The sequence below is a fragment of the Melozone crissalis genome, unplaced genomic scaffold (genome assembly GCF_028551555.1).
Source record: "Melozone crissalis strain CALT ecotype California unplaced genomic scaffold, PUWL_Pcris_2 ptg000023l_1, whole genome shotgun sequence".
NCBI lineage: Eukaryota > Metazoa > Chordata > Aves > Passeriformes > Passerellidae > Melozone > Melozone crissalis.
This window is the reverse complement of record NW_026535801.1, coordinates 23,136,613-23,163,036: the sequence shown is the minus strand read 5'-3', so window position 1 is coordinate 23,163,036 and position 26,424 is coordinate 23,136,613. Positions and strand designations below refer to the sequence as shown.

Here is a 26,424-nt window from a genome sequence, read left to right as displayed (position 1 = left end):
ATATGATGCCTATGTATGTATGTACACACACACAAATATTTGGAAGTGTAATAGTCACTGTGACCTAAAAGTTAGTTTCACATCTCCAAACAGAACAGAACAAAAAAAGTAATTTAAAATTTTCCTCTGCTTATAGATCTGCTTCCTTCTTTTCTGGCAGGTGGTAGAGAGTACAAGTAAGACAACTACTGTACTAGGTACAGCAAAATACAGACTAAGATGTCACAGTTTAAGGAACTATGATACTAATCCAAAATACTAATATGTATTTTGTACTAGTGACCTATGTTAGACCAGAAAAGAAGTCTCAAAAAAGGAAAGGAAAATCTTTAAAAGACCATTTTTAAATCACAGAATTAATTTCCCTTTCTATATCTAGAAGTAAATACAAAATATAATAACTAGGTGAATTGCTATACCTAATCTCTGCAAAAAACCCCTACATATATTGCTACACCTGCAGGTAACCCAAAAAATACAAAGTGGAGCTTCTCTACATTGCTTAGGAAGAAGTTCCTACTTCCAAGTGCAACAGAACACTCGTTTTCTTGCAATTGAAATTCTACCCTTGTTTGAAATGTTAGCTATTAAAAAAAACCCCAACAAAAGGCAAAAACCCAACTGCTAAATGAGTAGCTAAATGATGTTTCATATGTGCACATCCCAATATGACAAGCTTCCAAGAGAAACAGGTTGCATGAAGAAATGATCCTTTACTGATATTAAAAATAATGCATTTCCTCTATAACATGAACTGAGAACTAAAAGAACAAGTACATTTAAACTGGTATGCTCAATACCTTGTCTTCTAGAACAGGTTCCTCGGACACTGAGTTTCCATTCCATACCCAAGTTCAACACAACTCAGTTGCTCTCTGTGTAATCTCCCATCCTCCATTCATATGCAACAATTTTCTCATTTACCTGTGTTATATTCTTCCTCAATTCCCCCATTTTATCAAATGTGTGTACTAGCCTTCAAATATTGGTTTGATCTGCAGAAGTAATAATGCTTTGCATTCCATTACCAAATTAAAATATTCATCAGAGGATGCAGGGAGACCTTTGTGCAGTGTTGTTCTACACAACCTTCCAGTTTCAGTGGCATAAATAACCCTTCCTGGTACAGTCTTTTCAACAATTTCTGTTCACTCTGTATCAAGTTATTTTAAGTTGTACAGCTTTAATTTCCTGGGATACTCTCAGCAGGTTGTCCAAAAGCCTTACAAAAGCTGAGACACAACTCAAAGGCATTATCAAACCTGAAAAATAAATTAGCATTAAAGCTTCTGGCAAATTATCATTGGTCCTTGCTTATACACTTTTTTGTCTTTTAGATGACTTACAAGTACTGAAAACAATTTTACTTGCTTTTATTCAGAAATGGAACTAGGTACCATTAAACTACAAACAGGCTCTCTCCTCACCACAGAAGTAAAAAAAAAAAAAACTCCACATCATCATCCATTCATCCACCAGACTAAAGTTAACATTTATCTGTAATGATATTACCTACTTACTAGAACAAAAGAACAGATTTATTATTAGTGTATTTTTGTCCTATTTGGCCTTTAATACCCACTCCTTCAAATTTATTCTCTGCTTTATATTTGATCATGCAGCCAAATACTTTTGTCTTCACTTTATAAATTTTTTAAAAAATTATTATATATTTGATGCTATATTCTTTTCTATAATTAGCAGAGTAGTTAGGAAGGCCAAGGTCTCACTCAGACTGATAAATCTGAGATCAGTCCTTTGTAACAGGGAAAACAAACAAGAAAAAAAATTAATATGCAAGTGTTGGCAAAAGAAATTACATATGGATAACATTAGAAACCTCTGAGTTAAATATTGCATAAAACACTAGAAGGTAGGGGCAGAAGTTTACGAGATAACATGTAATTTACAAAAAGTAATGAACAGAATGCTGAAAAAATGTGTGAATGTTAAGCAGCTCAGGAGCCTACCACAATAAAACTTTATTATAATTTTTTAAGTGCATGAAATATAAAAAAATCTATACAAGAAGTTTTGGCCAAACAAAAGATTAGTATCAATTAAGCAGATTTTCCATTAAAATAATCATAAATACATATTTTAGTGAAATTACTTTTTTCTTCTAAAAAACAACTGACTTCCTAGAAGCTGAGCACAATGTGGTATCCTATTTGGCTTTGACCTGATGGTCTAATTTTTTAAGTGAAGAAACTAAAAAAATATTGAGAAAGTTTCACTAAGTAAATCATAATAAAAAATAAAGTCAGCCATTTGAGCATAAAAACATACATATAAAGTGTATTGGGTTTTAGACAGCAGACAATAATTTCTCATGACACTACAGAGAAAATAAGTCCTCTTCAGAAGTACTTACAGTATGTCAAAAAAAACCCCACATATGGCCCCTAAGATAAGAGAACTAACAGGATCCATAAATCAGTGGTCAACATATAAAGTCTTATCATAGAAATATTGTAAACAAAATATAACCAGGATCCCAATGATCTTTGGTATACCAGAGTCCCAGGGAATCTCTTATGACACATTTTATATCCAACTTTAGAGGGAAAAGAAACTGTTTAAACATTTTGCATTTGAACTATCACAAAAAAATCCAGTATATGCATATGATCACAGTTCAGAATGGTTCTTTTCTTTTAATAAAATGCTTGTGGCCTGTAATATCAAATATTAATCATTCTGGCCAAAGATCCACTTCTGGAAGGGGTCTAATGGATTACAGGATGCCAAACTCGGATGCTCTCCATTTCCTGTAAGGCACATATGTAGTGCTTCATTGTACAGAGTTTGATCCTAAAGTGAGGAAAAAAAGGAAGAAAAGAAAAGTGAACAAACAATGGACATGCTAGTTCCCCCCACAGTTCTTCCCCCAAGCTGGGTGCTAAAGAGTAAGCTCATACAGGTGATGTAGAGGGGGCTAGAAAATACATAGGTAGTATGTAAGTGCCAACTTGCTTTGTTAGGAAAATTTTGTAAAATACTTTAAAAACATCTGACTATACAGGTGTACAAAATATACAAAGCATCTGAATTGACTTCCAGGTGGATGTCTAGATGTCTAGACAAAAACACACTAAAAGGATATCAACTGTTTTTTAAGTGACATTCCTACTAGTGAAATCAAGTTTTGATCTGCAACTGACAAGCTGAAATTATGTCCATTTTCCTGTCAAAACTAAACTTACATTTTTTTGGCTTCAGAGTTTTTCTTGTTGGTGTTTTTGCTTTTACTAAAAATCCAAAATTAACTAATAGAAATGCCATTTCACTGCACAGGATATGTACCTTCTGGTGCAGCCACTGCTCCTCCCCAACAGCAAAGGTTTTCTGGCCTTTGTAAGAGCACTCTCGAAGCTGCACAGGTCCCTTGGAAGCATGCAGACAAAGCTCCTTCTGAATGTTATGGCGAATTTCACGGTGTGCAGAATATTCAAAGTACTATTTAAATAATTTTAAAAGAAAATTTTGGTAAACAAACACAAAGAAAAGTATTAAATTAAATTAAATTAAACCTTTCAAAGTCCCATACACAAAGTAATAAATTTCTTTCCTTATTTAAATTTTGAGACTACAGAATAATTCCTCTGATTTTTAGCACAGACACTTCAAAAGTGTTTACAAAACTAAAAGCAGTTTTTAGTAGTAATGCAATACTAATTTATACTTGTATGTGTAAATAGGAAATAAGATTTGCTGCATGTGTACTATGATGTAAAATCTTACACCCACACAGACCATATATAATTCAGAGACAAACTGAACAGTAGATATAGTTTAAGATAACTTAAATTTTGGCATTTTTTGACTAAAAATCAGTATTCACTTCTGTTGCTAGATTTTGGTTTTTCTTAGAGCAACCAAAAAGAAAAGTTGCCACACGAAACAATGCTGATTGCTGTATAACAACTTTTGCTGCTTGATCTAAACAATAAATGTGAACAATAGGATGCTGTCATAGCCTCTTGTGAAGTAACCATTAGAAAATTATAAGCATGTATTTTGTGAGAGTCATTTTACCATGATTTCCTGACAGCAGAGTGCTCCTAAGGTTCAGCTATAATTCTGATCCTAACAGGGATTTACTTCTAAAAGTTACAGACAGAGCTGGTTTTTTACCCCTTCAGCCCCAGCCTAACATCAGGTCTCTTGCTTTTCTCCCACATTTACCAGCAGAGTCCCTAACATTACATCTCACTGCTACTGCTTCTTGCCTCTGGATGTCAGCCACCTTCATCATATCCTTCCTTTGAATACTAAGGCCAGGCTCAGTGAGCCCCCTTGGCTTTCCATTTTCCAGTGGTCAGCAATCATCTCCTCACTACCTTGGAAGCCATGGGAACAGCACTGAGGAACAAGCAGACGCTAGGACCAACATTAGTCCTCAAAACAGGTAGTGAAGGAGTGACCTGCTTAGTCATTTAGCTCTCAGACATAGTAATTTACTCTTTATCTGGTAATCTGACTTAATCTGTCCTTTTATTTTTGGAACTTCAACATCTCTGCAAGCCCTGAAAATAATGAATTGAAAGCTATGTTTAGAACTTTATTAATTCTGGATACTGAGATGGGCATGCTTCCAGCCTCCAGTATTCTAACAAGGAAGAATAATACACAACTGATACACAATTCTGAAAACTAGGTTCTCTTTTATACTCCCATTTCAAATATATTGATGAAGATAACAGCATGGGAAATGTCAGCCTACACTGCTGAAAGTCTGGTAAAGAATAGAGGAAACTGAAAACAGAGCATTGTAATGAGAAGGGTTAAGTAAGCAAATATGCATCTCTTAAGCATTATCAGCAAAATCAGTTCTCTGAAGGCTGGCATTTAAAGGAATTCAGATTGTTATTTTGTTATTTTGTAGCAGGAGGGAAAACAAAAAACATAACACTTGAAAGAATAGAATTTTAGTATAGCCCAAGACAACTTAAGAGAACAATAGAAACATACAGCAGATCTCTTAATACAATGTCTTTCTACAGTGTCCCAAACTGTGACAATGTGAAAAGGCTAATAGTATTAATCCACAATCAAATAAAACCCCAAATTCAATCCTGTAAGAAGCTAACATAATAGGGTAGTTCTTAATCTAGACAGCATGCCATGTCTCACAAAAAATGATTAGGAAGAAAGTATCACCTGACTAGGATTACGTGTCTCAATTTTCACAGTGCCATCAATGGATGTCTTTTAAGATTGAAAAAAAAATTATTAACACCCTCCCTCCCATAAGATAACAATTGTATTTTAATAAAAACTTTAAGACCTTTGCTGACCTTTAATTATTAAGGATCACTTTTAAAAGCAACAGAGAAGTATGCATTTCTGGGCAGAGAAGGAGATGTTCTTTTTGTTAGTATTACAGTAATGATGGAACAATTCAATATCTGACATCTATGGCAAGATATATTGTAGAAGGAACAGAGCACCATGGCTGCCTCCAAGAGCTATGGACCCAAGAGAGCTCCTCTTGAACAAATGGAATCATATTATTCACTTGCATAAGCCAGCACAGGATGGGCCACTTGGACCTCACACTGTGAGGCTGCAAGCGTGACAGGGAAGGTGCTCAGGCCTGGACACTTGGTCTCCCAGTGGCCGGATTCCAACCAACATCTTCCTTGACACTGCGAGTCCTGGTGACAGAGAAAGAAGCAATAGGAGGAAGCATAAGGAAAGGAAGAATTAAGGAGACAACACTTATAAGACAGGAGTAATGGTGGCATGAAAAGGTTTTGCACAGAAAAGAGAAGGCAAGTGAAGCAGTGCAAGTGTGTTTGAAATCTGAATTTGTATACTGAAGTTAAAACATTAGAAACAGGACATGACATGAAGAGTGGTATGGAATTTTTATTTATATATATAGGAATTAACTGTTAAAGAAAATAAAGGAAAAAAGAGATAAGAAGAGAGAAATTGCGTATTAAAAATTAGTCAATTTCTCTAAAATTAATTTAAAGTTTTTATACGGAAAAGCTACAACAGAAGAAAGAAAAAAATCAGGTATTAAATATTTTACCTGGTTTCCTCCAAGTCCATGACAAGAATACATAATCAGTGGTTTGCCACCATGGTTATTTTCACCAACATCCAGACACATGCGGTTACCTATATTTTTTAACTGAACAAAGAGTGTTGTCAGCATAAAAAAGCTCAGTGGAATGTCAGAAACTCAAACTGTCTCAGTCAGAGACAAAAGTCGCCTTTAGTTTAACAACAATTACAGCTGTTTGTTCATTTTTACTTTCTGCTATACTCAAATCTAAAAATCCTGTTTCCTCAGGTAATCTTTTCTAACTAAAAGCCTAGTAACTACAGTCACACATGGAGTTATTTATGAGTCTGCTCTGTACAATATTACTGTGATTAAAATCACAGTTTGAACAGATACACATAAAATATTTAAAACAGGAGGAAGGGAAAGTTTTATTTGTAAATACACGCTAAAAATTCACGTCACCTCACACTAAGAGCTATTACTTTATTTTAGCAATGCAATGTCTAAAGTCATTGGCAGGGAAAATGACTTTTGACATAAATGAAAAACGAACATGACGCAGCTATTGACAAAACTATAAAAGGGATGCAAAAGAGATTCTTTGTCCAGAGTAGTGACAGAAAACCCTGGAGCAGTTAAAGATAGCTAAAGTCCAAAAGCTGTGGCTAAGGTAGTACAAGAAATTAGCAAACTTTCTGGAGTATGAGAAATATAGGAAATAATTACAATTAAACTTACATATCCAGAAAACAAAGGATTCAGGTCTGGCACATATGCTTCTGGATAAACATTAGTGAGGTACCAGGTAAAATTTTTACACTGCAGGCGCTGCCTTAAAGCAAGTCTTTTTGATATATCTCCAAATGTTTTCTGTTAGAGGAAAGGAGGTAAAGAAGGATGGAATATAAATATATTAATATTCATTTTGCACATATAAAGCTATGATATTCTGTGTATTACTAGGCAAGTTTTAAGCTTCATTTGTTGATTTTTTTCTTGTTAATGCTGTACTACTACAGTTACTGCTGTCTTTCTGTGCCATAACACCACTGACATCCTGCCTGCAGCATTTCAAAGCGCTTGCAAGAAAAATACATTGCAAGATGGAAAACATAGAAGTATCTTTAGTCCCAAGAAAGTTTTAACAGAGTGCCATGAAGTGGGAAAGTGCAAGTAAGAACATACTGATTACAGCCATAAAGCCATCTGATCTCACTAAAAGTGTAAGCTGAAGCAACAAACTGGATTAATAAAATAATTAGCATAATATCCAGTACAATGTAGAATCTCCCAAACAAAATTCAGTTGTTTAGGTGCTGGACATGCCTAGGAAATGTAATACTTTCAGTGATACAACAGTCACAAAAATTTATCACATGAAGGGGGAGAGACAACTTCTGAAAGAAAACTAGATTCTAGCTGGGCAGAAAACTTACAAAACAAATAACCCAACATCCAACCTCAACCCCAAATATTTATTTACTTGAAAATAACTGACTTTTTAAGCAGATAGAGACAGGATGGTTATCCATCATCAAGTAACTTTTATTCTGCTGCTAAAGAACCACAAAACCTGCTTTTTCAGTAAGAATACACAGCAACTTGAAACTAACAAGACCATTTTTCTCATTCCAGAAAATAAATTAGTTTACATTGTCTACACCATTAGTTTCTCTCATGTTCTTCTGGTAGTTCCTGTACCTGCACAACGCAAACAACCCAGGAGAATGCATGAAAAAAACCACTAATAAAAAAACCTCACCATACAAAACCAACATTCATCACCCTAACGCTTTAGGTTTTTTCATGCTTGTTGGGGCTGCAGCATTAAGCAAACTAAACAGTCTTTTCATTAAAGTATCTAGAATCCTTACATACTTTGTCAATAAATAACTTTTGCTCACCAAAACTTTCACCGCAGCAAGTGTGATTTCTAATACCACCACCACCACCTACTTGTTTCACAATTTTTGCTGCCTCTGTGTTTCTTCGGTAAAATATTTCTTTATATTCATCCATCCACACTTCTGCAAGGCGAACTTGGTTACGTGTGATCACCTGAGTACCTTTTGGGAAAGTATGGGGACTCTTGCTGCGAAAGACATGGCCAACAACAGAGCAAGGCATGATCTCCAACTGTCCACCACACTGCCATACCTAATAATAACATTTAGTGTGTAAGTACACTGCAATTAGAATTCAGGGAGTGGAAAAAAAAATCAGTAATACTATTGTTTGCCAGAACACATCATCAAATCACTACCAAGAGTACATATATCAGGCATACCATCAGTGAATCTCCTAATCATATAAGCTCTGGAAACACACATTTCAGATAGCAACCCTAAAAGCATTTAAAAAAAATTAAAAGCAGTTTATTGAGCATGTTTGTATTTCATTTAATAGGTAATTAGTAATTCAATTTTCCTTGTCCTAGTTGGCTGATTGAGCAGAGGAATCAATATCTAGTACTAATTTATTCTCAAATCCCCTGTACACTGTCAGCATAGAGGCAATGGCTAATTATGGAGCTAAACTTACTCTGAAAGACATTTCTATATTTTCACCTCCCCATATTTCCATTTCTTCATCATAGCTTCCAATGTGTTCAAAGTACTCTTTTGATATTGAAAAGAGACCTCCAGCAAAAGTAGGTGTTCTGCAAAAAGAAAATTTTACCGAGAAAGACAAAACATTTTTTTGAATATAGATGTAAAATCATGGTGCAACTGTTCCAGGAATTTTCTAAGCACTTGTTAGTATTTCACTACAGTGATGCACATTCTGGGCATAGATAATGCTTCTAGCACTTAAATATGTTCACACATATTTAAGTTCACACATATTTAAGTCTCCTTTGACAGCTTATTGCCATTTATTAAGAACTTGTTCAGGTTAAAAACTGCTGGCATAAAAGAAAGTGTCAAGAAAACAAACAAATGTTCTCTGTATGGAGGAAATCGAGCAAAAGTACAACTCCTACAGACCAGTAACCTGTCTGTGGACTAAGCAGGTACAATTAGCATCAAATCACTACTGTATCAGCCTGGTATTTGGGTGCTCTGACCCTTTTTGTCATTCTTTCAAGTAAAGTGAATGAGGAGACAGAATCATTGTACTGTCTCTGAAAATAACTGTGTATAATCCTCTTCTGCACCTCCCTCCTAGGAATATAGGTAATTTCCACTGTATATAGAAGTAGTAATGCACAGCAATTACTATCTTGATGAGGCTACATTTTCATGAATGCTTTAAAATGTGGTTCGCAAAGACAGTATTACAAAAAACATCTAAGATGCTAAGAAGTCTGATTAGACTTATCAGAAGAACTAATTTATTTACAAACTATTGTTCATAAGATAAACTCTGTGAAGACAGAAGGGTTTAAATAGTATTCAAATTAAATTTACCTAATTGGATAGGTTTCATCCTTTCTTCTTTTATTCTCATGTTTAGGAAGAGACTCCCATCCAAATGACAAACTCCAATCAAAATTTCCTCTGTTGTGGCTATGCCCATAAGGAGATGGTTTACTGAATTCAAAGGTATTGAGATCGATAGAAGCAATGTCAGGGCTTACAACAGCAACAGGATTCTCAGCTATTCTTGCCAATAATGGCTCTAACCAGCCATAAAAGCATTCACCTGTAGAAAAAATGGGAACACTGAATTTTTGCTTGGCTATAAAGTAGTACACAGGGTATATTTCAACATGTCCAGCAAGCCAATATGGACTATTTTTAAATAGCATTGCTAATTATACTTTCAATAATATGAAACAGCAATAGAAAAAATTATATATTGCTAACATTTATAATTAATAAAGAGTCTGCAACATTGAATTAAAGACAACAGCATTATAAAACTGACCTGGCATATGTACAGGTTACACTTACAGTGAGCATCCAGGAAGGTGAGGGTCTCTCCTGTTGCTACTGCAGCTCCCAACAACCGCGCAGTGATCAGACCTTTTCTTTCCTTCTGACGGACTACTTTAACTATCTGAAACTGTTTCACATATTCTTCTAGTTTATCATGCAGGTATTCTACAAAGAGAAATCACTGTCAGGATATTCAGTGTATACACATGCCACTGCCCAAAATGTTACACTATTAAGTGAACAAGATAAACAACTCACAATTACCCCAGAAATTATCTCAAACATCAAAGTCATAAAAGTTCCTATCTGCTGAAGTTATTTTTAGGGGATGAGTATTTTGGGGGTAGGGGTGTAGGAAGAGGTAACCAGCAGAGAACAGGAGATGGAACATTAAAATAATTCTGAACAAGAAAGGACATGCTAGTACATCTCTGCTGCAGTGTTAACCATCTGAATACCAATTCCATTTTCATAGTAAATGGATCTCATACTTACATTATCTACAGCTCATCCAAATTCTTTCCTTAATGATGGCACATTTACACAGTTTTGAAAGGCTACGGTATTTATAACAGCAACAGAAGCCACATAAAAACCAATTTAAATGTTCAGATTTTGAGAAAGAAACCCGCATCTCTAATGAAACATCTCACATCATCTTTTTTATTCTGCCCATCCTAAGTATTAAACTGTACTACTGAACATGCTTCACATCCAAGTGTTTCAATAGACTCAATACAGACGTGCAAAAAAGTGTAAGTACATTAGTACAAGTATGTAGAAACACGTTCATCTTAAGCTAAGCATACAAAGTTTTCTGAGCTTGCATTTATGTTCACACTAAGAATATATAGAATTAATTTTGAGACTCAGATTTACTGTTGAAGATTAGGTTGCCATCAAATAATTTTGCATTCTAATAAAGACACTACCCTTCATATTACTGAATTTTATTTGCCTAGAGACAACCACTGTGATAAAATGCAAATTTCTACAAGTCTGGGCCAATTTATACTTGGATGCAAATTGCAATTGATTTGAAACAAAAATTACAAAGCTACTTGTCATGCAAGCAGTTATGCAGGTAAATCAGAATTGGAAAAAACAAAAATTGGGTTTTAGTTGTTTTTTTTTTTGAGCACAGGATTTTCATATTTAACTACCTTATAGGAAAAATGGTGGGGGAGGGCTATTTTATATTAAAAAAAAAAGAAAGAAAGAAACAAAACCATTTAGAATACTGTTATACATGTCAACAGTGGTAAAGAGACCTTAGCCAATTTATCTGCAATCATAACCTTTTCAATTAAAAACAAAAGTACCATCTACACTGGCATCATCCACCAAAATAATCTCTTTCAGCAGGATGGCAGGAGATGTGTACATCACACTGTGCACAGTTCTGAGCAGAGTTGACCACGCCTCATTATGGAAAACGATGACAATGCTTGTGGTTGGCAACGGCGGGCAGCGCTTAAACTTTTGTTCAATACATCTACAAATTAGAAAGTGTCAGGGGTTACAAAATGGACAACAATATTTTACTCAAACTCTTCAACTTTTCTTTCCAGCACAAAACTTTGTAATTATGGACATTAAATAGTCCTGCTTTTCTGCTTTCTATCCTAGCTTTGGAGTGCAAAGGTAGGTACTTCAACTGAAGCAGCTGTTCAGAATATTTTTTTAATATCATGACTGAGAATTGAACAACTTAGTTTTGCTTCTGTCTCACACACATTTCAGTATATTTCATATAATATCCAGGCCTTCTTCAGGAAAAAATACTATTTTATTGAGAACAGCAGGTACTGACTAAGCTAACTCAAAAGTCATCATTACTGCTGAAACCTAAGAATACAAAGAAGAATATTTATTAGAAAAAAATCAGTTTGTAAAGAAAATATAACCTATCTAATTCAAATTTCAAAGCTCTGTAGAAGTGTTATGTAAGGCTTAGGGCAGCATGTCCGATTCTAGGGATACAATTTAAACCCACAGTTTTTCAAGGCTGACATATCCTAAACGTAACTTTAGATCCAATGGCAAGTCAAGATGACAATGCTGTATTCATAAGTTGCACACTTAACGTTTATGGCCTGTCAGCTTTGGGGCCTGGAGGACATCCCAAGGCAATAACCAGAGTCACTGCCTCACAAACACACAAGCAAAGCCTCCCCAGTTATGCTCCAGGAGAGGTTAAGGTGAGCTGCACTGTGTGTACCAGCAGCAGCTCAGTAAGTTCAGCCACTTCTGGCACAGATGCCTGACAACATTTCATCTGACACTGAGAGAGACTGCTCATAACTAAAATCCACTCTCCTCAAGCCCTACAGTGTACATTTAAAAAATTCTTCAATACCACAAGATTGCTGCTGAGATCTTCCATTCCCTTGTTCAACAGTTTACAAATCCGAATTTATTAAATTATGCCTAAATTCCTAATTTATTAAATTAAATTATGTAGTTTTATTAACACTGAATGCTAAAAAATGGGGGCTTTGTTTTAATTGGAAAAGTGTTGAAAGCACATTTTTAGTTTTATTCTAAGTAAAACTAAGCAGGCTTAGTTACTCAGAAATTTTAGCCTGAAAGGCAAAATCAGAACACCTTATTTAAATATGGTTACTTTGAATTCAAAACCATGAAAGAAGTGAGCTTTTCTAAACATTCTTGGCTTTGGCACTGTGGATCACTATGTACAGCCAATCATTATGTATAGCTAGGAGACTTTCCTAAACTACCACCTACTGCTGAACTCAAATCCCTTTGCAGGCTGAATTTCTGAGAAGTTTTTCAACCATCAGGACATACACCCTTCAACTTACTCAGGAGGTCGAGTGTCTGGTCCAAGATCTCGGTGTAAAGAAATCCTATCACTTGCAAATGCATTAAAACAGTGTTTCTCTTCTCCAGCCTGTTTTTCTTTCTGTTCTTCTGAACTTAGGTTGATGGTTTTAAATGCTTTGCCAGAAGCTCCAGGAGCATTAGGATCTTGAAGAGGCCGATCCAGAAAGGGCTTCAGTTCCACTGGAGTATAGTGCCCTGGCAAGCAGTGTCTCTCTCCAGGAACCTTAGTTTGCCTCATGGGTGCTTTTATCTGCATTTTGGGCTTTGCACCTTTGATATTGTTCATAGCATTTAACACAAGACCTAATACGTGACTTTTCTTTCCAACAACTGGCTCAATCCCTGCTTCATCCTTAAAATCTTCAACACCCACTTCTCTTTGTAATAAAAATAGAAATACCAGAAAGACAAATACAATAATGCTAAATTTCCAAAGTTTCCAGTGAAAAAATGTCTTAAATAGTTTAGGTGTCTTTTTCAAGGCCATTCTAGTTTTAAAAATTTTCACACAACAGAAGTTTCTGTGAGTGTTGTTCTTCAAATATGTTGCAGCATTTCTTGAAATTATAACACCTGTAAATTAAAGCAAACAGTATTAATTTAGATGTCATCAGTTTAGTCAACTATGTAAAGCCAAAAGAAATTAATGGCAAGGAATTAATTCACAACTCCCAAAAGTCAAATGTTAAGCAAGCTACATCACTTAAAGATACATCAAACCTATCTATAAAATACTCAAAATGCCCTTTCCCTGCTTTTTGCTTTGGGTTTTATTTGTTAAATACATATAGATGAACCTGAAATCAGGCATACCATCAAGAATAAAACAGTATTTCTACACAGAGTCACTACTTCAAGTTTATTTTCTTCCAAGTAGTTTGTTTAAAATTAGAATAAAGTCTTATAGAGCAAGGAATTTTAGTTAAATGATGGGACAGAAGAAGAACAGGTGGCATCAATACATTAGTTCAAGCTGCATGTCAGAAAGAGCCATGTGGAAAGTGAACTAAAATATAGGAAAGACTTTTCAATCAAAAAAATCAACTTATTTCAACAATTTTCAAGTTTCTGCCATTATTTTTTTCACAGACAAGTATCAAAGATGAAATTATGAAAGACATTTGAAGACTACCAAAATCCAAGTGATTTGAAATAAATTCTCTCTGCCAAACTGGCAGTTTACAAGGGGATACCTTCTGCCATCAGCTTGAATAGCTGGAATAGCTATTCAGGGAATAGCTTCATTTTTGTCTAAATTGCATGTATGTGAAACGAGAAATAAATAGCATCTAGCTAAAAGCCACACTTCCCACTTGCTAACTACTCACCACAAAATTGCAAAAAACTACTTTTCTATTTATTCCTCTGAAATACAAGCAGCTCTTAGCTGGAGTAATATATACTCAGGAACAGATACAAGTCAGAGAAAACAAAACCCCCCACCCATTACCTGCTTTTCTTCAAGAATCAGCAGGAGAAACTAAGCATCTAGATTTCTTCACATTACAATGTTTTTCAAAGTTTATGTCAGCTTAATAAACCCATACATTCAAACTACAGTGTTTTTACCATGGAGTTATTGTTAAAAGAATGCAGAGGGGAAGCATATTAGATCATACTAAAAAGTACCAAAACCATGCTTCTCAACTCACAAAATTTCAAAAAATCCAAACCAAACAAACCAGTCCACTTCTGTGTCGCATATTATTTTCCCATTTTTCCTTACTGCTGAAACATTTGAACTACAACACTGATACCTTTATATGGAACACTACAAATAAAAACTATCTTCCCAATGAAAGGATTGCAACCAAATTACCAAACTACCAGACTGAAAAATGTCTTGTTTTCTCACAGTGTCTGGTGGGTTGATCTTGACTGGCTGCCAGACACCAACCCAGCCCCTCTCTTGCTTTCCATGCTCAGCATGACAGTGGGGACAAAATAAGATGGAAAATCACATGGGCTGAGCTAAGGACACCGTGATCACTTAGTAGTTACTGTCACAGAGAACACAGACTTGTAATGATGAATTTGAATTTACTGCCAATTTAAAATAAAGTAGGATGGTGAGAAACAAAGGCTCAAGCTACCTCCCCTGGCTCAGCTTCACTCCTTCATTCCCAATTCTTCTCTCTCCCTTCTGCCTAGTGGCCAGAAGGAATGAATAATAAGGGCTGTGGTTAGCTTGTAAGAGAGGAAGCTCTGCACACATTTCCCCTGCTCCAGCACAGGTTCTCTCCATGCAGTACGTTACTTCAGCATAAACTGCTCCAGCATGGGCCATGCACGGGTCACAGCTCCTGCCAGGATCTTGCTCCTGCATGGGCCCTCCATAGGCTGCAGCTTTCTTCAGGGTGAATCCACCTGCTCTGGCCTGGGGTCCTGCACCTCCTCTGGGGTGGTCCTTTCATGGGCTGCAGAGAAATTCTTCACTACAGTCTGCTCCATGAGCTGCAGGGGGAATATCTGCTCCAGTGCCTGGAACGCCTCCTCTCCTCCTTCGCTGACCTTGGGTTCTGCAGAGTTTCACATTTTTCTCACTCCTCTTTCTCACAGCTGCTGTGCAGTATTTTTTACCCTTTCCTAAATACCTCGTCACAGAGGCACCACCTGCTACACTGGGTGGCTCAGCTTTGGCCAACAGTGGGTCTGCTCTACAGCTGGCTGGAACCAGCTGTGTTCGGCCCTGGATGAGACTGGAGGTGGGGGGCAGCCCCATGTCTCAGCACAGAGGCCACCTGTGCAGCCATCCTAACCTTGCCATGAAAATGCAATACACAAGGTAAAACACCAAATATGTACAGATCAGCACCCAGCATTGCAGGAACTCTGCAGGTTGCTAACTAGGAATGATTTCCTAATACCATCAAAAAGAAAATCACATTACTGCTTCACAGTACACCATGCACAAGCACATAAGATACTAGTAAATCTGAAAACTTAGAAATCAATAAGCAATATAAATATATCTTCCTCAAATGGAAAGAAAACATCTCCATATATATACCTCTATCTATCAAATACATGATGCCATAAGAGGCATTAGAAACAGGAGACATGTGGAGAATGCTGCCACAACACTCATATGAAATGTGTCTGTCCCTAGAAATGAACCTTCCCTGGAGTTAGGTGGGTTGTGGAAGACAGCAACACAACTTAAACCTTTCAATATGGAGTAGTACACTCTACCAGCAGGCCATGCACAGAAACAAGTGCAAGTGATGTTTCTTTAAGAAAGGATCCAGTGACAGTCCCGGAATATTATGTGCAGGAAACACCAGGTGGACAGAGGCTTGACTGCCACAAGCATACAGCAAAATCTTTTGATATAGACAAATGCTAAGTGTAGTTTTGTTGACGAAATATCTGATAGGGATATTGCTTACAATAAGAGAAGAGTTCTTTGTCACACAAAAGAGTAGCAGTTTCCAGAACAGAAGCTGCATTGTCCCAAGAACTTTTGCCATGAAAGCTGTATTTTACTTAGGCTTTTTACCAGGATAATTTTGCCATGAAAGCTGTATTTTACTTAGGCTTTTTACCAGGATAATTTTGTAGTCAGAAATACAATCTTTATTCCCCACAAATGTCTCTCACATTTTTGTGGCATAGCAATGTGTCAGCAAACACAGACCAAGCTACTATTCAATCCTCCAGGACATGATGAAGAAATATGTGGCATGATTAAACTCCCTGGGGTGACTGTTTAGCAAAGCGTTTAATCTTCTATTCATTACTGTTATTTTCACTAATAGTAGTCTGGATTCTTACAGCACTTTGAAATAACTAGCCCTAAACATCTGAAGTTGGATTTTTATTTGTTTTTTGCGAAGAAAAGAACCAGAAAACTAAAATGTACTACTAAATTCTTCTAAAAGTGCCAAAAAGCAGCTGCCACGCTACTTCAAATCACACCACATGGGCAGTGTGAGAATTCAATGCAGTCTATGTTACACTATGCCACCCACTGGTTCTGATGTCCGACTGTCTGCAAAAACTCTCACAAGAAAGCCTTGCTAATGCAGCCAACAAGTAGAAAATGCTGATTTTTTTGTTAGCCTGATCTTAACAACACTGTGGAGAATAATCTTTTATAAAAAAGTAAAAGTATCATTAACCCAAGTCAGCAGAAATTCTTTCCAGTCATGCAAGACAAAATTCATTGGGGTTAGTATCAAAGATATACTTCACCTCAGTGTTTTTTAAAAAGTATTTTAAAATCTACTTTTCTTCTATCTGAATGTTAAACAGGTTTCAAATGTTTCCTGACAATATTGCTTACAGAACATAAAAATCTAAAAGAATAGATAAAAATACTAAAACCCAAACAAAAAAAAAACTCTAAAAAATGAGAAACAATGGTTCAGAATTATTCTAATCAAAACCACTTAACTACATAACTTGGCTTCAACCTGACTGAATTCTTCTATAATTGGAGAAGCACAGTCTCAGAAAAAGTTTGCCTATTTCTCCTTGTTATCAAAGCATACAATCCCTTCCTTAAACCTTAAGAGTCCCCTTAATCAGAAGGTGGGTGTGAATAAAAACACTGAGAAAATACTATAGGGAAAAAACCAAACAAACTTGACAATGGTGATGAACTGCTCTCACCAAATTAGTGAAAGTCTGACAAAGATATTCAGGATACTTTAACTGTAAGAAGTGCTACTTCCCCTACTGGCATTTCTGAATCTAAAATTCTAAACAGGGCTTTTTGTTTTCTTTGTGTATCAATGTAGGTGCTACTAGAACATTAGTTACTGAAATAATCAATTTGGTAAATGATATTTTCATCTTCTACCTCTATGGAAATTGATGCTTTTTTCGTTGGCAAATAATTTTTTTAAAAAAATCACTGAACAAAACTGTTTGCACTTCCTAGAAGTTCCTCTCAGAGGAACATCCAATCACATAAGTGCCTTTGGTGACAGACTAAGAAACATCCAATTCAGAGTGAACCCTTTTAAAGGTCTAGCTTATTATGGAACATGAAGATTCTTCACAGAATAAAAACCATTCAGAAGCACTTCAGAAATTTGGGATTATTAAACAAGTTGCTTAAGTTTAGCAAACTATGCTACTGGTTATGATAATATTAGCTCATGATTTAAATAAAGGAACAAATGATCAAATGAAATGTACAGAAGTTAAAGACTAAAGACATGAAAATGAGAAACAGAATCAGCTGTTCAGTTTCTATCTCCACACTTGCTTATCTGTTTCAGTCAGTTCCTACTGAATGCACTCCTAATAGGGTACACATACCTAAAAGAAATGCACAAACCCCAGGTGCTGTTCCTCCAGGTACATTCTTTGAAGCTCAGTCAGTAGAAATGTGGCTCTATTCCTGAAAAAAAGTTGTTGGAGGAATTCTGCATGTGCTCAGTTCCTGAGCCTTCATTTTAGAAACATTAAGAGCACAGGTTGTTCTAGCAAATACTGGATGCCACCTGCCTCATTGACTATGACAGAGAAAGGAGAAGCTGTACCTCTGGAGGAGATACTGAAGAAGTTCTGAGCAACAGCAGCACAGAACAGCTTGCTGAAACAAACTCAGTCAAGTGTTTCCTTCAGCAGTTTCATTTAAATAAAAAAATACATGAGGAAAAACCCCAAACAAACCATCACCAAACCTCCTTTTATGTATTCTGATGGAAGTGTTTCAAACTCAATCTGTGACAAATTGAGTTTGAAGCACTCAAAATTAGCACTACTACCACTTTCCTGCAGCCCAGCACTGCATGTGACAGGCAGAGACAGACAGCTCCCTTTGACAATTGATAGCATAGTAAAAATACACAGTAACCATTATTATAAAAATATTTATGGCTTATTTTTACACATCTGAGACATGTAAATGACATGCACTTATCTCAAATTTAAATTTCACTCAACTCTGTATTTTCACTTTCTCCTTGGTCAAATTGTTTTGGGCCTCTGTTAAAATTATTTTAGATTGTCCCTAAAGACACCATGATGAAAAGTGAGCATGATAGCAGCTGTAAAGTGCTGTTTTAAATTAGAAGGATTAGTGTCTCATTTTCATTTAAGCACCAGAAGATAATATCTGGACCATAACTAGAGGACTTTTGTTTGTTTTCCTGATTGTAGCAACATTTCTAAGATAACAAAAACATCCAAGTACCAAGTGCAGGTCGTAAAATCACAGTTTTCTAACTGGCCTTAAACTTTTGTTGAAGTGATAAGCATAAAGCAAAGAAAGTTTCCTCATGGGAGATTTACTGGGTTACTGACTGCTAAAGTAATCTTTGTGGGAAGCTTCCATAGCTGTCTTCACTTTCCTCCTCTTCGCACTTCGGTGTCTCTATCCCAGACACATTTCACTGCTGAATTGTGTTAGTCCACTGTAGTTAGTCACTGATGCTAAAATTTAATCGCTGAATCACTGTCAGTGGTTATGTGATATCTCTGTAAGCAGAACTATTTCCTATGGTACATGATCTCAGTGAGTCTTAGGGAAAATGAGGCAAGAGTAATACAGTAAGAGAATAAACCCATGCTTTACATGACTGAAAAAAATCTAGCACTTTATAATTTAGAAACTTGAGGCACTCTCAGATCTTGTAGAAGACAGGCACAAAAATGAGCAGATTAGAAGAAGAAACTCATGTTGAACATGACTCTCTACACTGATTCCAAAAGAGAGAAAACCTTGGACTAGGTAGCAGCTCTTTGAACAGGCAAACCAGGCAGCAAACATGGCAAAGCAAAAAATTATCTCAAAGCAACACAGTGTGTCACCTAGAATCACAGACACTGGGGAAATGTCACAGAGAGGGCAATTATACCTTGTTCCTATTTTGACAGGACTCAAGATACCCGGGCTGATTCTGGTATCACCCCACCCCACAAAAGGGACAAGTTAAGTGGCAATAGCAGTTACGAGGAGGAGGAAAACTGGTCCTCTGCTCCTTCCCACAGTGCAACAAAAATAGCAATTCAGGCTCTCCGTAACTAACTTGATTTTTACTTTGCTCTGTTATTGAGAAGCCTCAAGATGACAGCAGCAGATGCCAAACTGCCCAGGCCATTGAGCAAACCTGGCTAAAAAAGGAAACCAAACCCTGTAAGTTGGCTGCTTTGTCTCAGGCTTTAAGTCTGGCAGCTCAGCAGTGCACCACTGCCTTTAGTCAAGACTGAATTGATCAATAGAATTGATAATCTTTTAAACAAAGGTCTTTTTGTTACAGAAGACTAACATATACAACACTACCGAAATGCATACGTATTTGTATTTCCAGTAAGATTTTTTATTCAACCAACTAAAATTTTTATGAACAAATTCTTCTTTGTAAAGGAATATTTTACACAAAGTTTAAAAAAATATAAAATTCATGACACAGAGGTTATTAAATTTAAAGTACACTTCTTCTGTCAGTTTCCAGACCTAAGCAAACATTGTCTAAGTAAAGTCACCTGCTGTGCAGAAGACTAACACACTGCCGGAGGACACAGACAATGCGGTAACTCTTTAAAAGCCCTCGGAGCAGGATGAAATAGCCCAGAGTTATCTGGCAGTGTACACAACTGGTACCACCCTGCCGCCGCGAATCAATGCGGTACTGTGGGCAAACGCTTGGGCGGGATCCGTACGTGGCAGAGACACCTCCCTCGGTCAATACCTTCGGTTTGGACAGTGCATCCGGCCGGCACTTCCCGGGGCCCCGTGTCTGCACAGGCAGCCCGGGCTCCTCGCCCGCTGCGCGTTCCCCCGGCGCGGAGCTCGCAGGGCTGGGCTGGCCCGGCCCCGGGCAGGGCCCCGGCGGCCTCGCTGGCACTGAGGGCACCGCGCGTGGGGGGCGTACGCGCCAAGCGCCGCCTGAGGGGGACCCCCCGGGCAGCCCCGGCCCCGGGCAGCCGCGGCCCCGCGCCCCCCCCAGGACCGGCCCCGGACCTTACGGCTCCCGCCCGCCTGCCGAGCCCCGCCGGGCGCGCCCGCACCCGCACGGGCTGCGGCGAGCGGAGGAGAAGCGGCACTGGACGCTGCCCCGCCGCCGGCCACAGCCCTCGGAGAGGCCAAGGAGGAGCGGAGCCGCGCGGTGCCTCCCGAGGCCCCCCCACTCACCTCGTCCGGCGGGAGGACGGCGAAGGCGCTGCCGAGCGAGCGGCACCGCAGCCCCGGGAGGCCGGAGCCGGGCGGGCTCTGCGGCTTCCGCCCCGCGCCCGCCAGGTGCTCGCGGCCGGCTCCGCGCCTGCGCCCGCGCGCCCGCGCCCCGCCCTCACCTGGCGCCCAGGTGCGCGAGGCGGCCCCGGGGACGCGCCCGGGGAGCCCATCCCGGCACGCGGGGCCGGCGCTGCGCGCTCCCGGCAGCGCTGAGGGGCTCACTCCGACCAGCCAAGGGACACCCTGTGCCAGGCGGGGCTGATCGAGCACTCCCAGTGCTGGGAAACGACACACAGTCCCTCCGAGGGCGAGATCACAGGCTGCGAGAAGGGACAGCACACCGGGCGCTCTCTCTTCACAATGCAGTTTCCCAGACAGATAAGTACAAAATCGCATTTCCACAGAAGCATGGTTTGATGTGGGGGAGAAAAAACCCAAAGTAATATTTGCGCTCCCATAACAGAGTGTAGAGTCTCCTGCTTTGTACACTCAAATAATAGCAGCACAATCACCGTCTCACTCCAGCACTTCACAACTTCTTTCTAGGAGCTGCAGAACCGCAGGTATCTAAACACACTCAGCAAGCACAAGGGGAGTTGGCAGGAGTTGTACTGATCTGTGTCAAAGCAGTGCCAAAAACCGTGATGCCAGTTCTTTTAGGAATTAATATTGCCCAGGAACACTTTAATATAGATTCAGACTAAAATCTCTCACAATTCACAGGTTCTGTTATTTCTAGATAAAATCCTTCCTTACGACTTTGACAGCTGATGCCTTAACTGTGCTAAGCACTACAGCACCTGAGACAGGCACAGCCAGTGGTCAACTTTTGTAGCACAAAATTCTAGTAAGGCAAATTTCTAGAGTGAACTTTAAAAAAATCTGCTGTTTCCCAAAATAAAGCCTGCACTAAAGGGCATACTGACTCCTTAAAAACCCAAACACCCAATCCCAACCATCAAGAGCAGTGTCAAAGAAAACCCCACCTCAGAACAAGACAGACCATTCACACAGCTTCTCTTTTAGCAAGCACCATGTCACATCATTAGCAACAACTTTTAGCAGAGACAGAAGCATGAGATTTTTGCAGTAATGGTCCAATTCTTTACTTTTTATGGCAGGTCAATGTTGCAAAACCCAAAGAGTTCTAATTTCATTGAAAGACAAAGCAAGAGGTAAAACCACAGAGCAAATGAAGCTAGACAGCAAAACCACTGTTAACATCTTTGAGAAGTGGCATAGTCATAAGCTGATGGAGAAGTACTTGCTAGTGAAATATTTTCTTATTTTCCTCTTTTCCCCCTGTTCAGCACTGTATATGGAACCCATTAATGAGTTCTTTATCATCACCTTCTGAGGAGCCAGAATCCACTGCCACTGAGACTTTCCTGAAATGTCACCTTTCAAAGAAAATCTTCAGCAAACTGTCTAACATTATAAGCCCTGTTTAAAGTATGTTTATAAAACTACTCACTCATTTAATGAATAAAAAGATTACATTTTAGGTTACTAAACCAGAACTGCCTGATTTTAGGAAGTCTACAGCCTTTCTAAAAATTGCTGTCGCCATATTTGAGAAATCATTTGCAAGTGTCAAACCTAGTCCAGAAATGGGAAAAAAAACCCCTTCAAATTCCTTCCACTCTATTTTTGTTAAGAATCTTACTAGTTTAGTTACTTTTAGCTATTTATACTAATAATTTTTGCCTAATGATACTTCCTAGACCATCTTTTTAGCATTCTACAAATCTAAAAAATGGTTACAAATTAAACCAGGAAATGGTATTTAGCACAAGGTGATTACCAAAAATCATTTTATTTCCTTTAGAAGATATTCTAGGCATTCTGTACCTGTAGATGAAAAGAGGGACAAGAGAGAAGAGGAAGAGACACCTATGGCTTATGTTGCTATAGCTACAAGATGCTTAGATTTTCAGTTCCAGTGAATGAATCAATAGAACCCACAGCTTCACTCTCCTCTTTTATTCATCAAAGGCAAAAGTGGAAGATGGGTTGCTAAGCAACATCACACTGAAGAGTGCAGGGCTTTGAAATTAGCATTACTGACTCCCCTCCATCCCAGAAGTCTGTTCCATTCAAATCCACTTATTAAGGAGCTAAAACACCCCACCAAACTACCAGAACATGCATTTTTAAAGTAAGAAACAGTACAAGCAGATAGGTATGACACCAAACCATTTCTTCTGCAGATAAAGTAAAAAAAAAAAAAAAAAAAATTTAAAAAAAGCGCAAGAAAACTTGAACTGGCTTACATAAACCAAAAAGATATTATATTAAAGCAAGGTTTTCTCTGAAAGACTACTTAGACCCTTTTTAAAAAATGTTTAAATTCAAAGGCATATCTCATTTGTACTCCTATTTTAAAAACCTTAGATATAAAAAGACACCAGTGCCTAGATGGCTAATGGGAATTCAGAAATCCTACCTGCACGGGGTATACATACGACTTGTCACCAAACTTGAAGTCTCAGTTCAATTTCTATCAACTAATTTCTGTATCTTACCATTGTCATGACTTAATCTGTCACACCTTATGAAAGGCTAATGTCCATCTTATGAGAAAACCAAATCAGATGCAGGTGCCTTGACGTTTTTGAAAACATCTTGCACCTATTTTTTTCTGAACTTCAGCTAAATGTTATTCCTGTGCTATTCAGGAAGCAACAACACATTGATCCTGCATGAATAAGGCTGTGTACAAAGAAATGTTGTTTTACTAGAAGCTGCCTCAGTACTTATTCTTTTAATAGTGAAAAAACCCCACCAATGAGCATAGTTTAACCTATTTATAGGTTATGACCTATTTATAACTACAGACCCCCACAGCCCACCTGTCAGAGTTCCCCCATCCTCAGCATTCTCCAGATATTTCCATGTTCCTCATTCCACTCCAATACCATCAGTTTTCCCCAGTACACTAAACCTTCCTCCTCTGAGCTCTGTCATGCTGCAAACGCACAGGAAAGAAGCAAGGGGCAGTCATGTACAGACTGAATGACAGTGCTCAAACAGAAAGGACAAAGCCACATTCTAAGTTTCAAGGACCCCTAGGGAAGAAGATGCCACTTATTTAAGTCTCTTCTCCCTTCTAATATCCACACAAATCTTGCAGAAGTGTTATAGTCCTGAGACACATCTATTCATTTTAGTTTAGCTCCAAAGTCACTGGAATGCAGGACCTAGCAACCACCAGCAGGCAGCATCATTGTCTAAGTGATGCACCTCAATGCATTCAGAAAACTGGCTAAAAATTCCCCAAGATACGGCACCCAGTTATTGATAAGCAAGATTAGATACAACAGCAAACAGGCTCCTTTGTTAGCCTTGAGTTGTCCTAAAAAGAAACCCAAAAAATCAAACTGAAAGTAACTTTATACAATGTCAACAGGAAAAGCCAAAAACTTGCTTACAAAATATATAAACCTAATCACTACCATTAAGAATTCCCTTAACAACGCACCTCCAGTAGATAAGACAGGTTGTTGTTTTAGTGTTGCTTCAAATAAACACAACAAAATATGGAATTATATCTTTAAAACGTTTTTATAATGCCAATAACACTTCGTTATGATAACACTTTACAAAACACATGTGGGAGCGGTATTCTATCCTGAATAAGAAAAAATATAATTTCTTTCAAGGTTGCAGATTTTTCATAAATATAATACAGATCTCTAATATAGTTAAATTCATCATATCCACAGTATTTTTTGCTGATGTGGTCTCTGTCACTGCAGTATTTCATTCATAGTTTCCAAAGTCTGGTTAACTCCATGAGTCATGAAAAACAAATTAGTTTCTTAGAGATGCTCGGGCCTTGTCCAGTATCTCCTTCCTGATCTTCGGATAGTTTGGATGCACTTTAAGGACCTGTTAAAAGACAATACAATCCAAAAGTTCTGAGTTGGTAATCCCCCTCATCACGGAGCTGATGCATTTTAAAACTAAAATAACAACAAGTTTGTTTTAAGAACACACAAATATTTAATTGTGGATAGAGACCACCACACATGCAAGTCAAAACCACCTTTATCAAAGACACTGCCTTATTTCCACTGTTCTTTCAGCTTGGTGTAGAAGGCATGGGGGTCATAGGCTAAAGCCTCTGGGTGGCTTGAAATGCATGAATCAGACGGCACCTCTGGAGACATTTCTGAGGTTTTAATAATTATTTCTCTGCAATGATGAACTGCCTTTATGTTTTCATTTCCCTGGGCCTTTCTTAACATATTTTACCTACTTCATCTTCTCCCCTTCAATTCCCTCTTCTCTCTTACCCTTCCATTCATTTTATCCATCCTAATTATCTTTATTTCTCCCAAATAGAGCAAATTTAATTTATTTTATTATTATTATGAATAATTATTAATTAATAATATTGCTTCTACTTCTTCAATAGTAGCCCTTCCTCTTACTCTGCATTCGCTCTGCTTATGGTTGGACCATACAAAGTTAATACCTCAAATTACTTTCTAACAGTGTTTTCTGATACTAATATTTGATTTGATAAATTTTTTAATCTATATTCTGTATGGATTCATCAAGTTGCAACAGCATGGCCAAAAGAAGGCAGTGCCATTTGAATATCCCTTCACATATGATAGCCACTTTCATTTATCTGCTTCCATGGAGCTCAAGACAGAGCAATTATGAAGAGGATATTGAACGTTTTAGATAGGGCACTCTTCCAACATTAAGCTATGTATTTTAGAAATGTAAACTCAACCAAAAAGAAGGGTCATTATGTAAAGAATGTTGCTACAGGAGACAGAGTATTAAACACATATACAAGTTTTACCTTATGGCAAACATCAATTGCATCAACATATCTCTTCCCTTTCAGGTAATTGAAAGCCAGCCTGTAGCCTGTAATTAAAGAAGTGAGGGGAGAGGGGGGAGAGGAAAAGCAACAATTTCAGTTTCTGTATTGAATAATAAAAATATCACATTGAATAATAAAAATATCACATTTAAATTTATGTTGGATCACCATGTGTTTCTAAAGTTCTTTTTTTTCCTACTGTTGACCCATGTAAGCCTGGTAATGATCAAAATTTCTACTGAAAGTCACTTCAAGTAGTAAATAAAAGTCCTTTACACACTGATAGCTACGTCTGAATCAAAAGGAGACATTATTCTGGGGAGCATGTGCTACTAGAGAGAATACGTAATGGCTGCGTTCTTTCAATTACCATGGTATCCCACAGAGTTTCTCACTGTGGCCTGCAATACACTGTCCCTCTCTAAAGGTAATTCCATTATTAAAGGAAAAAAGGAAAAAAAAAAAAAAAGGGACAATGAACTAGGGAATTAAAATGCTATTCAGTACCAGTGTCAGCAGACCACTGATATAAAAAGTCACATGGAATAGCTAAGTTGCATAGCAACATGCCAGGCTGATACTTGCAACCTAAGAGGTAAAACTCAAGTACATCAGCCTGGACAGAGACTAGGCCTGAGAAAAAAACACATTATAAGCATGCAATTTCCAAAATTTGAAATTTTAAATCTTTCATTTTTTAACT

The 26,424-nt window shown here is 37.8% G+C and overlaps 2 protein-coding genes across 5 annotated transcripts in view; both read right to left on the bottom strand.

Moving 5' to 3' along the window:
* Positions 1-1,674: 1,674 nt before the first annotated feature.
* GALNT3 (polypeptide N-acetylgalactosaminyltransferase 3) lies at positions 1,675-20,906 on the bottom strand. 3 transcript variants are annotated; one of them, XM_054277900.1, is made up of 11 exons: positions 20,840-20,906; positions 12,729-13,323; positions 11,226-11,398; positions 9,919-10,068; positions 9,433-9,667; positions 8,564-8,681; positions 7,979-8,179; positions 6,761-6,892; positions 6,044-6,145; positions 3,307-3,459; positions 1,675-2,814 (listed from the first exon to the last, which is right to left on the bottom strand). In XM_054277900.1, exons 2-11 carry the CDS (start codon positions 13,235-13,237, stop codon positions 2,692-2,694), a joined length of 1,896 nt encoding a protein of 631 aa, XP_054133875.1. In that variant the 5' UTR covers positions 13,238-13,323; positions 20,840-20,906; the 3' UTR covers positions 1,675-2,691. The 3 variants fall into 3 exon arrangements, 2 of the variants coding, with proteins under 2 accessions (XP_054133875.1, XP_054133876.1); XR_008483115.1 differs by lacking the exon at positions 1,675-2,814 and adding an exon at positions 5,454-5,660 and having other exon boundaries at positions 3,376-3,459; XM_054277901.1 differs by lacking the exons at positions 1,675-2,814; positions 3,307-3,459 and adding an exon at positions 3,823-5,660.
* Positions 20,907-24,444: 3,538 nt separating this feature from the next.
* TTC21B (tetratricopeptide repeat domain 21B) overlaps positions 24,445-26,424 on the bottom strand; it is a 34,029-nt gene continuing 32,049 nt past the window's right edge. For both annotated transcript variants that reach the window (XM_054277929.1, XM_054277930.1), the window contains 2 exons: positions 25,698-25,765; positions 24,445-24,769 (listed from right to left, as the gene is read on the bottom strand). In XM_054277929.1, coding sequence (XP_054133904.1) covers positions 24,692-24,769; positions 25,698-25,765 — 146 coding nt within the window. In that variant the 3' untranslated portion in view covers positions 24,445-24,691. The remainder of the gene's footprint in view (positions 24,770-25,697; positions 25,766-26,424) is intronic.

What these genes read in the sequence shown, in the direction of transcription:
- GALNT3 (XM_054277900.1), bottom strand. Translation starts at nt 13,237, where the DNA reads ATGGCCTTGAAAAAGACACCTAAACTATTTAAGACATTTTTTCACTGG. An exon ending in ATATAGAAATGTCTTTCAGA is followed by an intron (nt 8,180 to 8,563) that starts GTAAGTTTAGCT and finishes TGTTATTATTAG; the next exon opens with GTATGGCAGTGTGGTGGACA. An exon ending in CAGCAAAAATTGTGAAACAA is followed by an intron (nt 6,893 to 7,978) that starts GTAGGTGGTGGT and finishes TTCCTCTAACAG; the next exon opens with AAAACATTTGGAGATATATC.